Genomic DNA, 15,823 nt, shown 5'->3' with positions numbered 1-15,823 from the left:
TTCCAACAATAAAATTTAAAACAAAAACAACTGCAAATATAAATTCCAGAAATTCATTTCTTATCACAGACGGTCCGATAGAATGTGTGATTGCTTTTCTTCTTCAGGTTTCTCGTTACACAGACAGAAACGGAACATTGTAAAACATTTCATAAGTTAAAACAGAAGGTCGGGCATGTCTGCTGTCTTTTATAGTTACTGCAGTCTCAGAATGACGTGTGTTATGTTCTAAATTCTGCTTCAATCTGAAAATGTGTGCACGTGGCATTCAGTCGTTCGATATTAATTAGCATCTTATATCAAACCGACAAAATGATTGCAATTAATTAATACTACAAATTAAAACAAACATGTATTAGCTTAGGGTTACATAAAGAATAAGATCCGAAAAATGCACTAATTGATACAATTTTTACAAACCATAGTTGATGCAAAAAGGGCGCAAATAACATACTATTACTACATAGAAACGCTTTATCTAGAAGCCAAAGAATAACACGCAAACACATCTAAACACATATCCCGAGGTATTTTCGGTTCCAGAGATTGCGATTGACAAAACATATTCATGTAACGCGTTATATTACAAAAGAAACTCAATACTGCTGCTAAATACAAACGTGGCTCGTTAATATGCAAATACAAGTACAAAAGTAGAAGTTACAAAATGAAGCATGTTGAAAACAAATGAAATAGCAATTACAACGTCGACACCGCCATGCGAAGAGCAACAATGTACCACATGTGAAGAGCGACAGTGCGCCATATGCGATTTAAGAGCGACAATGCGCCATGCGAAGAGCGAATGTGCAAAGAGGGGTCAGCTAGCCTACCGTGTTGTTTAACTTGTTCATAGATTATCAATGCAATATAGGGGGTAGTCATTTTGTTAAAAACCAACAGTATCAGTACACGATACGTAGACTCACGCGCGAAAACATCTTTGCCAATTTTTTGAGTTGTCTCTCTTGGTCAGTCACTTTTAAGTATTTTACCACTTCCAATATTATCATAATGTGTGATGTTTTAGCAAGCGAATTTTATGTAGATACTATAAATATTGGCAAGCGTCACTATAAATATTGGCACGTGTCACTACATATAAATGTTCTCCTTTCAAGTCATATCATCGGCATCATAATCATCGTCTTTGATCATCATCATCATCGTCGTCGTCGTCGTCGTCATTTTTTAGGTTTTGTGGTAGACACGCTATATGCCTATTGTCACTGCACAAATGTCATATATAAAGACAATGAGGTTTAAATGTTCCCTATGATCATGATGATATCATTCACGGAGTATTTAAAATCGTATCTGCAGATCTTCAAAAGACCCCCTACCTTTCCGAAACGATTTTCAATATTCAAAATGGAACATAAAATGATATTGACAGTTTTTGTTTAGTGGCAAAATTCATTAGTTTACCGTTAATACCACACTTATTATCACCTTCTGAACAATTTGATTCAAATGATTAAATGGTAATTTTCATAACGCGGGTCGTCTTATGTTTCCCGCCGTCGTCCTAAATACCGCGCGTAAGTTGACTATCACTGCGGCAGACGGCAAAACAACGAAATGAATCATCAATATTAAAAAAGATTAAGCACCATGCAATCTTGAATTAGTTTAGTGTCGTAACCTCATTTTAGACCATCGATATGTATTTTCGTATGTTATCATTGTTTAAAAAAACCTTTTATTTTTTGTTTCGGAAAGGTGTTGGGCCTTTAATTGCTTGTTATTATTAAATTAACTTCAGTGCAACTTTCGTTGTGTATCTCATGTGTCTATTAATTATGAACGCTGGATTAACCGTAGGGACTAAAATTCCACCAACAAGTACCTGCTAATGATTGTTAATGGAATACTGAAGTATAATAAAAATAGACAGTCAGCTGATGGTTTCAATGTTTGCATCGAAATAGGAAAAGAGTTTTATCCCTTTGATTATTTGATATTAAAAGAAACTACAAAATAACTCTTAACACATGGTAATTAATAAGATGGCGGGGAACATAAGACTACCCGCGTTATGAAATTTGACATTAAATTTATTTTAATTATATTGTTCAGACGGTGATGATAAGTGTAGTATTAATGTTAAGCTTATAACTTTTGTGACTCTAAAAATTATCAATCTCGTTTTACATTCTTACTTTGAAATGAAAAGGTAAGCCTAGTGTATGGCCTAGTGGGCCTTTAAAATCTAAAAGTAGTTTCGGTTAAAGTAAAGTGTAATTAAGCTATGTTTTTAACTTATTACGAAAACATCACATAAGTTATTAATATATGAATGACGAACTCCCTTTCGATTATTATGGCCTTTGTGTGTTAACTGGCGGACTAACACCATATTCTGATTGGCCTGGCCTTAGTGTGTGTACTGACGTGACCCAGTTCTGAAGCCTCGCTCTTGTAATACCAACAGAATGCCATGGCGGACAGGTTGTCGGTGCCAGTGCGCCCGATAAGCATGAGAGATTCTAATAACCGGAGTGAATCTCCCACGGAATTATGTGACGATTGTCTACAGGGAAATAAGGATGAACTCGAACCGGGATATATCGAGGATAGGTTCCGTGTTGACAGGAAAAAGTTGGAGCAAATGCTCCAAGGTAAGTTTCCTTATGATAAAATCCGAGACGTTCCGGGTGACTCTAGTTTGGGACGTCCTGAACTGTGTTGATCTTGTGGGACAAAGCAATATCTATGTTTATAAAACAGATATAAACAAACAAATATGCAGATTTCGTACTCAGCAGTATGTTGGTAATCAATACATTTAGACAAAGAAAATACTTTCAATTCTGTCGCGAATACTGTAAAATATACTGGTATAAATGGCTGACACAGGGCACTGACAGTTCATGTCATGATCAAAACAGCATTGAATTTATTGTTGTCAGTTGCCAAAGAAAGGTTTTCAGGATAACATACATCGTACCTGTGTAAGTGTCATGGTATGGTGTAACTGACTGGTTTAGCAAGGTTGTCATTAAGTGATAGTTTGATGGAACATATATATATAACTAGTTTGTCATTTAATTATCAACAAAAAAGATAATTAGTTTAATTAACTTTTTAATATTATTTGATAAAGTCACATACATAAAATTAAAACATACACACACTTAAAAAAATCAACAGATGTCTATGGTGTAATGTTACTTTTTGTCAAGAGATTGGCACTATAAATGTCATAAGATCTAGAGTGAACGATTAACCACAATACAGATGTGTCACAATATTTTCTTAACAATACAATTTTACGATACATCCACCTTGTTTTTTATACAATACGATACATTCAAATGATAGTACAATTACAATGATCAATTGTTTAAGATCATTAATCTGCAAATGATAATAAGAAATTATAGATCATTTTCAAAGTCTTGTCATAGAAAGTATCTTAATTAAAGTATTATAATGGCCATTTAATGCATAAATTTCTTAGTTTTAAAATTAAATAAATTTTGCTTTTTACATTTGTGTTTGAATGCTTAAAGCAATTAAACAGATTATAGTTTATTGGTAGAGATAAGTATATTGTATCACAATCAAATATCACGATACATATTGTGTGGAGACATCAATGTATCTTTACACCTCTAAAATGTCAGTAATGAACTTGATTATGAAAACTTCTTAGCTCTTAATTTACAGCTATTGAATGTAAATAATGCAAAAGCCTTTAGATAAGAACTATTCTAAAAGAAATCTTAGTCTTCTGTTCTTTTATCATTGTATACATTTATTTCTGAAAGGTTATAAGAGATATATGCAAATCATGATAGAAGTCATTTCTTCGATAGAATTCCAGTAAATGATAAATGTAGGTCAGTGACATTGGGTCAGAGGTCAAGGTCATTGTATCATATATATAGATCTATCAATGATTCAATGGTGGTGTCATAGATGACCCGTCTGGGATATCTTGTTTTGTATTACCAAATATTTGGTTACTTCGAAGATTTTTTTATGATTTTAACACTTTGGATGATTACTATTTGATAATATTATGATGGATGTTAAATCACCACATAAGAAAAGTTTGGAATTGACCAGATAACAAGCTACAATGTTATGTAAAGCCACCTATAATCCTACTGCTTTTTGTTATCTACACAAGAAATTATCTGAATCAGTGACAATTGTGTAATTTTGTAATGAAAGATTTTTCATTTCAATCTATGAAACTGGAGAGAAGGAATAAAAACTGATTGTTCATTTAAAACAAGGATAAAAATCCCCATTTGACTTTAGCACAATTGAGAGAGCACCAGTTAAAAAGCTGGAAAATAGACATTTATGAAAAGGTGAAACAGAAGGCAGATAACCATATGTTTTATTATCTAACAAGACAGTTGTCATGTATAATGATTCAAAAGGCATCAATCACTGGTACCGGGAGTTACTTCAGAGCACTGGCACAGAATTGGATATTTATTATATTTAACTGACAGCTTCCAATACTTCAGCATCAGATTCTTGGCAGATAAGAGCTTTAAAATATATCTAGCAAACATTTGAATGACTTGAATTTAAGGTTCCAGTCCAATCTGGCAGTTGAACAGTGTTACCCTATTTGTTGATGGTATCCAGAGGGAACATTCAACAGTACTTATATTGATGGCTTACAGCAGATTCTAGGTTAGAGGCAAGCTTTTGTCTGTTGTACTATATATGTTCCATTCACAAAGAAAACTTTGCAAACTTCCAATCTACTCCTCATGATCAGTTATATTAAAATTACTATTCCATAGTTTGTCTTGACTTTACATTTACACTTAGTCCTAAAGTGGCATTTCATTTATAAAAGGGATTATATTCTAAAAGTCATACCACTCAAGTATGAACTTAGATGTAGGTACAGTGCAGATTTGTGAAGTGATAAAAGTATCTATCTTAAAAAGCTTACAGAGAGACCAAGCAGTTCTATGTAATAAAACTAAAGAGGGGATTTTTATATTTAGTGTAAAGTTTCCAATAGGCCAAACAAAATGTTGCATTAAAATGTGAAGAATGTATCATAGTGTTCTGCAAGAGGATATAAGAAAAATATTCAACCTTTATTGACAAAATAATTGTGGACTTAAATAGTAATGTTTTTGCATGTCAAACTCATGGAGCTAGATCGGGGGAGGTCAAACTTGACAGCTTGGAACCCCAGGAATAAAATCTGCTGATGAGGTGTCTGCATACTACAATTAGTAAATTGAATTGCATAATATTAGTAAATACTAGATATAAGAGGACATTTAATCTTAACTGTAATAGCTCACTGCTTAAAACATTCTATAAAACTTGTACAGGAATTTTGTTTGACTGAACTATTTTATTTTTATCAATCATTAAAATTTAAAGATCCAAACTGTGGTAATTGATTAATTTGGTCACATGGACTCTGCAGAGTCAATAAAGGTAAAATTAGTATCTTTTTGAAACTGTGTATTGACTCTACATTCACTGTAAAATTTAGTAGTTACCGTATTCGGCCCAATAAGCGCCCAGGGCGCTTCAAAAATTGATAAAAATGAAAAGGTGCTAATAAGTCAAAATTATTGCAAATTTATACCGTTTTATGTAGTTTTGGTCCTTAATTATACCTGGGCAATTGAAATTGAGGCCTCAAAATGGGGAGGGGCGCTTATAGGGACATGGGCGCTTATTGGGTCGAATACGGTACTACTAGTCCAACACTCAGTTGAAACTTTTGCATAGTTTTGTCAATTTACAGTATAAGGTATTAGCCAGATACAATTTGAAAGTTGTTGCCCTAATTAATAAGTCTTTTAGTAATAATTATAGATGTACATAGCTGAAATCTAACTTGTCAGTATAGTAATCTGGTGAAGTACAAATGTTTCCTATTATAGGTTTATGTTTGTATGTGTACATAGCTCTCCTTATTTGGTGGGAAAGTCTTTCTGGTTTGACACTTTATGAGCTCAACAGTAGCATATATATACTCATTTTACAATATCAGATCAGTTTTCTGTTGATGTAATCTTTTGGATCTATTTCGCTAATTTGATATAAAGATATTGTAATACAATCTTAATTGGTATTGTGAATGTCATCAGTGAATCGGAGAACACTCACTCTTCTGAAACATCTGGTTCTATTATCATTGTCAGGATGTGGTCGCTATAGTTTGGATTAGGATTTTGCTTGGTTTGGTTGGACTTCATATTAAAAGTAGGATCATTTAAGGACATGTCAGGTTTAGGAGTGAAAGGAAAGCTGGAGTACTTGTGGAAAAATCACCGATCAATAGTTAGTACCTGGTAACTGGCCCAAATGCTACCCCAATGTGGAGCGCTTCAGTGGTAGTATAATATGTCCTGACATCTTTACCACTTGGTCATCGCTGCCCCATGGTATTTTGTTGATAAGATCATAAATATGTAAAGAAACCAATGTTAGAAATACAAAATATATTTTGGAAAATAAGGATTTAGAAATAGGAGAGAGATGTGTAACGTTAAATATAACATAATTATCTCTGTAGCCAATTGTCACATTAAGCGAAGTTGATATTAATTATAACAAGTACCTGTACATCTACGTTCTTTAATATCATTGCATATATATAGGAAGTAGAAATATATATAAATATGCAAATTTGTCATGATTATATATCTAACAGATTAAATGCTATAAGATATATCTGATGTTTCAATACATTTCACTTTACTGACGTAACTCATGAAGACATTACTTCAAATAACAAAACAACCTAAATAGTTATAAAGTCTACTCTCATTGAATCCTGAATAACAATTTTGTTGTGAAGAAAATACAGCAGTATTTATAGTTTGTAAGTGTACTAGGTATTAATTCGGAGAACTAGTTGTGTAGATGTATATTCATGACATTTTATTTGCCAGGTTTTATCAAGATATGTTTGCAGTCATTACTGTCCTGAGAATTCCCTGCATAATATTTATTAAATGTATGAACTGTGTAGCTAAAAGTCTTAAGGTTAGGTATAATACAGAGCGGATCATGAAAATAACACCACAGCGAAAGTTTAGTGCTTGCAAATCTCAAAATTAAGCACTCAAAAATAATCCACTTTTACAGGCAATACCTTTTTAGTTTTACAATTACATGTATTAAGAAATCATCTGATATATGTCTATTGAAGATATCTACAAAGAACAGTGGTAAACTATGGCGAGCGGAAGCCATGCTGTATGGAAGTGTGAGGGTGATATATTGTATTGCAGTACTATATATCAACTACATGTCCATTGCTATCACGTACACAAATCAGAAAAACAGTGAATTCTCATTTTCTCTTCTGGACCACTGATAATTCTAGGTTTAAATTCTGACTAATCTTACACTTTTATTTTTGTGTGGTCATGTGGAATCTATTTTAGCCGTATATTTGTTTTGCTGCGGTGAATGTTACTCAAGATATACATTTACATATGTGGTTGTTTTTTTTTCTGTTCCATTCAATTTTCTTTTTTGTGTAGTGTATGGTTACTATTGATATAAGCGTGAAGAACAGTACAATTTCGCTACTAATTTCATTTCCAATCTCCGTGTTTGTGACCAATAATTGAGATTGATTGCTATTCATGACTTAATGGGACTATTCCGGACTAACCGTTTTCCATTTGTCTTCCAGGCCTTAAGGTGTTACCACTTGACTGAGCTGTAAAGATCAGCTGTATGTTGTTGTATTTTACAGTTATATTTTACAGTTTGCCATGTAACACTTGAGTGATGAAATATTGCCTATTGTATCTATAAACAGTTTACTTCTTGATGCACAGAAGAATTAAAGAACAAATCCACAATTGATCTCCGAGTGATTCTTGGCCCAGTTTTCCTCCCAAGGTTTTAAGTTTGTTGTAGAATTGGCCTATATTGTTTCATATAGCTGGCTTTCTGTTGTCTAGGTAAGACTGATGTTGAGTCAATATTGGTAGACTTTCTCACTTCCTGGCCCCAAGGTCTGAGTACCAACCATTCATTGAAATATCTGACATGTACCATGCACTGGTTCCTGTGCCTAGACCCAGACCTATGTGCTATAAATGTCTAGTACTCTGATATTGAGAAAGCTGTCTGATAATTCTGGAGTGACAAAACCCACCCTCCTAATAGATAGCAAGATCGGTACCAGTTGCCTTTCAAGACACATTGAGTTATAGACTTTTGTTGCAGATATTTTCCGGGTAGCACTGGTATTCTTTTAGCCAAGTGGTTAGTATTAGAAGAATGCATTACCTGTTTCCTATGGTTAGTAACAATTAGATTGCTGATTAAGACTAAATTGATTGCTTGCATATTGGGTAGACCATCCTTCTCTAGTAAATCTATTTCACCCATCTATGTTAACTTGTTAAGCCAAGGAGTTCCAGGTCCATTGACCAAACCCCAATCTTGCCATCTTTTCTTTGACAGTCCGGTCACATTTGTGCCTTTGACCAAAACTTGTTTCAAGTAATATCCAAAGTTAAATTGTGAATTATAGGATTTTCATGGTGAAGAACAAGAGAAGTGGCAGGTATAGAACAACATGTTTAATGATACACAGCTCAATAATGGAGTATCTGTCTAAAAGTTTGGAATGTTCAGGGCTTAGCATTTGAACCCTAGTATGAGCATGCTTTTATATCTTTATTGAAACATTATCAATATAACTCTGGAAATGTTTTTCTTCGTTTTAAAAATTGTGTTATCAGCATTATGAGGTCTTTTGATCCTGGAGAGTTTGAACTGATTTAAGTTGAATGTTTTCTTTCAAGCTTAGCTAATATTGGGGTTACATAGAACCTGTGAGTGTGCTGGTTTTGAGACTTTTAAGGACAGACAATATACTATGAAGTACTTGACAAGTCTTGTAGTACAGAAAAAATGTACTGGTACAGTTTGTGGTACAGAATTACTTATTTACCTAATCAAACGTCCTCAGGCGTTAAGACTTGATCTGTAATTAATTTAGATTGATATCTGGGTAAATATCAATGGATATCATGTGGTTGTCACTGATCCATGTATACAGAGGTGGACGGAGTACTAGTCCGTCCCGTCTTCAACGCACAATGGCCGCGACACTGTCAGACTGTTACATACACACATACATTCACAGCTTTTTATGGAGTTTTGTTTTTGATTATGTGGCAAAACGTGTTTATAGATATAATTAGATGGTATTATTGTCCTACTCTGACAAATCAAATTTTGAAGTTCATTTAGGACGAAATTATATACTTGGTTCATGATAAGACGATTATCTTGTGTTAGAGTTTTATGAGTGTTCAATGGTGTGTGGATCTGTCATGATTTCAATAGACACATTCTTGTAACATTTGTCTTTGATACATTAATTAGCTAGCACTTTAAAATTATCAATGACTTAAAGACTGAGCACTATTATTTGTTTCTATAGAGTATGTAGTATGTCTTTAAAATTCTGTTTTAACAAGTGCGTGTAGATCTGATTTATTAGCTAACATGGTACTTTAATGGTAACAGTGCACGTGCTGTTTGGTTTTGATTCTCAAGGTTGTACACATAATAATTTTATGGTATAGGACAAATACTTGGTAAATGGATAGTAGAAATGCAATATTTATTTCTTTTGAAATGTTTGTGAACTTCAAAAGGTAATTATGATTTTTTACAAAGATATACATATTTTGGTGGTACCATTCTGGAGATGGTCCATGATTTCCTGTACTAAAGAGACCTAACAGGATTTGAGGTAGGGGTATGGAAAGGTGAAGGTGGGAGGGAGGTTTTTGTATAGGGGCACACACAGTTACTGTATGGAAGACCACACACAAAAAATTCCCATTTCAAAGATTTTAATGCACATATTAGACACATGTTGAAAATAAATTATTTAGTTTTTGTGAAATATTTGATAATTGGACGACTCTTAAGTCTTAATTTCTTTGGTTAATTCAATTAATTGAAGCCTCAAAAACTCCTACATGATATGAAAGGTTGTAAAATTTTAAAGAATCAGAGTTTAAATGAGTAATAATGTTACATTGAAAGGTTTGGCTAACACCAACATGGTTCTTCAAAATTACAAATTAAAAATTCTTCAAATTATCTAATTTTGAGCTGATGAGGTTCAACTCTAGTTGAATTAAAACAAACTTGCTTGTAAGATGAGGTAAAAGCTGACATTTAGAATCAGATGGAATCCTGGTTGTAAGCTGAACAGAATGAGGACTATCTTGTAAGGATAAATATTTAGATAAAACCGTTCTCTGGAAACAGATAGACTGTTGTTAGGGTAAATCGTGTGGCTGGCTAGCACACACTGGGGAGTGTATCAATGTTTACAAACAGGTCGATCTGTGATGTGCTTATAGCAGTAATATAGTGGAGATTTGTGTATGACAGACAACAGGTGCTTGTGGGAATCCCATATAAAATAGCTACATGATGTTTGTGTATGTTAATACCCAAATTGATGATTTACATATGAAGATTTATATTAATGACAGGTCTCTATGTCATCAAGACTTTTGAGAAGTAGATGGTGTTGATGGAGGGTCTTGTTCAGTTTGGAGTTTTGATTACTCTTCAGTTCAATATAATTGGTACCAGAATTGTTCTGGGAGAGGTCAAAGAAGATGAGTTATACACATGTGTACCAGAACATGAAGATAGAGATAGTTTTTTTCACTTATCAGTAATCAAACATATGGTATTAGTGTGATGTTGCCCATCCCTATAGAGTACAGCAGATACAACACACAGTGACCCTGGGTAGATCAGTACAACCTACACTATATTATATCAAGAAATAAAGGCTTCTCAACATCCAAGAAGTGATCTTCTTCCTTTATTGTGATCAGGATATTGATGGAGACAATGGACAGACCTCCCTGAAGATTATGTATAGATCACCATTATAAAGGCTTCAGTTTGGAGACAATGTCTCAATTTACACTATAGTAGGGAGGTCAGTGTACCAGTAGTACTACAGAAGAAAAAGGCATTGATACATATGGTTTTGTATCTGTTGACCATATGTCATGGCTAAGATTAACATTGTCATGTTCACACCTAACCTTGACCTTACCATACGTGACCCTGTCTTGGCACCATGTGACCTTTGCTCTGACCACATTTGACCTGACCTCCATTTGACCTAATATAACCTCCATTTGACATGGTCTGGCTCCAGTACTTGTCAGCGAGGTTTGCTTGAACTTGATTAGAGGGTACCATGTAAGGCACTCAAATTTCACCTCAATTCAGAATGAAATGTCAGTTGTGATGCGATTGATTTGTAAAATATCCTGTTTTTGGAATACATTTGGAACTGTAGCAATGAGACTATAAAAGCCCTTATTGAATGCATTATAGGCCTGTCAAATTGTATACCATCCCCGCTTTGTACCAACTCTAAGGCCAGATCTCTGATTATATCCTAATGCATTAATTCTACAGTATTTTAGCTGACAGTGGGATAATAGCAGGTTATAATGAGGGAATAGATAAGAATCAATGTGTTTGATTTTGTGTTCAAGAGTTCCTGTAGGTAAATGGGGTCCATGGTTAGATGGGTTTTACTTTCTTGGAGGAGTCCTATGACATCATCTTGGTGCCAATCTCAAGTCTTATGTGAACTCCTTGTTCCGGTATAATGTAGACAATGGACAGACCTCCCTGAAGATTACGTATAGATCACGGTAATAAAGGATCCAGTTTGGAGACAATGTCTTAAATAGTCATAATCATAATCAAGAAGTTTAGACAAACATGCACCAATGCATGCAGGTTCAATAGCTTAGTGGCATGATGCAATAATTTGAATTGAACAGAACATGATAAACTTTGATAAAAAATATTCAGACCACTAAAGGTTCTATCATGACTCTCATCCAAATCTGATGTTTATCTAGCAAGACCAGCATGTGTATGTTCTGGTGCAGCCCATCTGCACCACGATGACCTTGACATGCCAGATCAAGGTCATGGTACTATACTGCATGTTTTACATTGATTCACAATCTATTAAGACACACATGTACACTTTAGATACACAGGGAAACCTGCTTTATCAATGGTACAGTATCTTAATTCAGACCAGTGTACACTCTCATCCCAAAAGACTTTCTTCAACATCTTAAATCTTTTAGACTGTCTTCAACTTCTTAAATCTTTTAAGACTTTCAGCATTTGAAATTTTTTGAATAAAAAAACCTGCTAACCAGGGAGTATCTGACTAACCTAGTGCCACCTGTTCCATTTAGGATGGTCACGGGGAGCTGGCTTATATAGATTCATGTTCGAAAGAATTAAACTGTTATCACTTGGAAATATTTCAACAACCATAAGACATAACATACATGTACATTGCCATACTTCAATGTATAGGGTAAATAGAGGTTATCAGTGGGTGATAGACCAATGAAAACACTCTGTGTTATTGTGTGAGGAGATATTGTATACAGAACTCCGACTCACTCTGTGGTGGCCCTACTCACCATAATTTCCTACTGGAGCTAATCCGTATAAGTCCAACTTTGTAATATTGATACGGCAAATGAGCTTGTTTAAATCTGCCTTCAACTTGCAATATCTTAGGGGTTTTCCTTGAAGGTATACAGGATATTTCCTTTGGATACCATAGAGCAGGTTATTTTTCAGGGATTATATTTTCACGATTTTGTGGAATATTGCTGTGGTTGCGAAAATTTGATCAGTGAAATATTAAGAAACAGTTGAATCCTGTATACCCTTATAACTATACTGCAAAAATTTAAAAAGTGTTAGAATTTTTTAAAATTATTATTATTGGATCAAAATGTGAAAATTTTGACCCCCCCAAAGTATCTGGCTATATCTGATTAAACAAAGGCTAGTGGACGACTGACCACTGTATGTAGGTAACTATACCATGATGAGAGGAACCTGTGACTGGTTTTCTTTACCAGAGACTTATCCATACACTGCTCCCAATAGATAACTAGGGAAGTTGGTGTTATGTGGAGTGTCTGCTGTTGTGCACCACTTGGCAGTCCCCATCACTTTATCTTAGACTGACAGGGCTGTCATACTATCATTATCCTTACAACATCTCTTAGTCTTCCTAATGCTCCCAACTGGAGTCGTTCTAGGGTGCTGAATACCCCACCTTACATCTCTCAACCTGTGTCTTCCTAGGGCACTGAATACCCCACCTTACATCTCTCAATCTGTGTCTTCCTAGGGCACTGAATACCCCACCTTACATCTCTCAACCTGAGTCTTCCTAGGGCAATGAATACCCCATGGCCACCTTATAACATCTCTTAGCCCGAGTCTTCACAGGGCACTGAATACCACATCTTACAACATCTCTCAACCTGAGTCATCCCAGGGCATTGAATACCCCACCTTACAACATCTCTCAACCTGAGTCTTCCTAGGGCACTGAATACCCCACCTTACAACATCTCTCAACCTGAGTCTTCCTAGGGCACTGAATACCCCACCTTACAAAATCTCTTAGCCTGAGTCTAACTAAGTCTGCTACCTTACATCTCTCAACCGAGTCTTCCTAGGGCACTGAAAACCCCACCTTACAAAATCTCTCAACCTGAGTCTTGCTAGGGCTATTATAACATACCTTACAAAATCTCAACTAGGTTCTTAGTTCCTAAGGGAATGGGGTGGGGATTGAGGTGTTCAACTGCTCACATACACTAAACAATTATGCAATAGCATTAATGCATGTAGTTTAACTATGGTTTACATTTCAGACATTATGCATTTTGATAGATAACAACATGTCAGTGAGAAGGGTGCCTGAAAAAAAGTTCTTAACATCTGCAACTGCATATTTTTCTTTTAATTAAACATTGTTCTGTCATATGGATAGAGGTATATTTGTCTATGTGTAAAAATTTGGCTTGTCAGCACTCAGCAAGCCTCATGTTTAGTAGCTAAATCTTATATTTGGATTGCAATATTGCTGCCCATTTGTCCCTGACTAGAACAGACTTGTCCTGTGTTGTCCCTGACCTAAGGACAGACTTGTCCTTTATTGTCCCTGGCTAGGACAGAATTTTCCTGTGTTGTCTCTGGCTAGAACAGACTTTTCCTATATTGTCCAAGGCTAGGACAGACTTATCCAGTGCTGTCCCTGGTTAGGACAAACTTGTCCTGTGCTGTCCCTGGTTAGGACAGAATTGTCCTATGTTGTCAATGGATTAGGACAGAATTGAAGTGCCTAGGGCAGACTTGTCCTGTGTTACTTGAACTGTTCTATGACACCCTTGCTCTGTGCTGTCCACGATCTATATAGGTATTCAGAGTATTGATCAGCAGTTAACCTGTTTTCTATAAATAAGCCGGGTATGTTAGCTGTAGCATATCATATGTAATTGTCTGAGAGTATAATTGATTGTGATGTTATTCAATACAAGTAAGTATGTAAAGTAGACCCATGTCATGTTTGTCAGTCTGAAGGACATCAGTTACTTTGAATGATGAAAAGTGAGAAATAGTCTTCTTCGTTATCTGTATAGTTCATATCTCAGGACACAGATTTGGCTGTCATTTCAAATTAATAATTCACACAATCTATTTTGTTCTTGCCCATTTATTTGTAGCTAATTTGTCTTTTTATCAGAGTTATAAGTCAGTGTTGTCTGTGTTCTTAGAGTTTTGAGTGTATATTGTCTGTGTACCTTGAGTTTTGAGTCTATATTGTCTGTGTACCTAGAGTTTTGAGTCTATATTGTCTGTGTACCTATAGAGTTTTGAGTCTATATTGTCTGTGTACCTAGAGTTTTGAGTCTATATTGTCTGTGTACCTAGAGTTTTGGGTTTAGATTGTCTGTGTACCTAGAGTTTTGAGTCTATATTGTCTGTGTACCTTGAGTTTTGAGTCTATATTGTCTGTGTACCTTGAGTTTTGAGTCTATATTGTCTGTGTACCTATAGAGTTTTGAGTCTATATTGTCTGTGTACCTAGAGTGTTGAGTCTATATTGTCTGTGTACCTAGAGTTTTGGGTTTAGATTGTCTGTGTACCTAGAGTTTTGGGTTTAGATTGTCTGTGTACCTAGAGTTTTGGGTTTAGATTGTCTATGTACCTAGAGTTTTGAGTCTATATTGTCTGTGTACCTAGAGTTTTGAGTCTATATTGTCTGTGTACCTTGAGTTTTGAGTCTATATTGTCTGTGTACCTTGAGTTTTGAGTCTATATTGTCTGTGTACCTAGAGTTTTGAGTGTATATTGTCTGTGTACCTAGAGTTTTGAGTCTATATTGTCTGTGTACCTAGAGTTTTGAGTCTATATTGTCTGTGTACCTTGAGTTTTTAGTCTATAATGTCTGTGCACTAGATTTTTGAGTCTATATTGTCTGTGTACCTATAGAGTTTTGAGTCTATATTGTCTATGTACCTAGAGTTTTGAGTCTATATTGTCTGAGTACCTTGAGTTTTGAGCCTATATTGTCTGTATACCTTGAGTTTTGAGTCTATATTGTCTGTGTACCTAGAGTTTTGAGTCTATATTGTCAATTAACCTAAAATTTTGAGTCTATATTGTCTGTGTACCTAGAGTTTTGAGTCTATATTGTCTGTGTACCTTGAGTTTTGAGCCTATATTGTCTGTGTACCTTGAGTTTTGAGTCTATATTGTCTGTGTACCTAGAGTTTTGAGTCTATATTGTCTGTGTACCTTGGGTTTGAGTCTATATTGTCTGTGTACTTAGAGTTTTGAGTCTATAATGTCTGTGCACTAGAGTTTTGGGTTTAGATTGTCTGTGTACCTAGAGTTTTGAGTCTATATTGTCTGTGTACCTTGAGTTTTGAGCCTATATTGTCTGTATACC

General features: G+C 34.9%; 1 protein-coding gene across 1 annotated transcript in view; it reads left to right on the top strand.

Annotated features, from left to right (window-relative positions):
- The first annotated feature begins 2,403 nt into the window (after nucleotides 1–2,403).
- The window catches only part of LOC138323016 (protein bicaudal C homolog 1-B-like), a 78,313-nt gene continuing 64,893 nt past the window's right edge, over nucleotides 2,404–15,823 (top strand). The window contains exon 1 of the mRNA XM_069267330.1: nucleotides 2,404–2,621. Coding sequence (XP_069123431.1) covers nucleotides 2,441–2,621 — 181 coding nt within the window. The 5' untranslated portion in view covers nucleotides 2,404–2,440. The remainder of the gene's footprint in view (nucleotides 2,622–15,823) is intronic.

This window comes from Argopecten irradians, chromosome 5 (genome assembly GCF_041381155.1).
Source record: "Argopecten irradians isolate NY chromosome 5, Ai_NY, whole genome shotgun sequence".
Taxonomy (NCBI): domain Eukaryota; kingdom Metazoa; phylum Mollusca; class Bivalvia; order Pectinida; family Pectinidae; genus Argopecten; species Argopecten irradians.
Note: the sequence above shows the minus strand (reverse complement) of the source record. Positions and strands in the feature narration are given on the sequence as shown.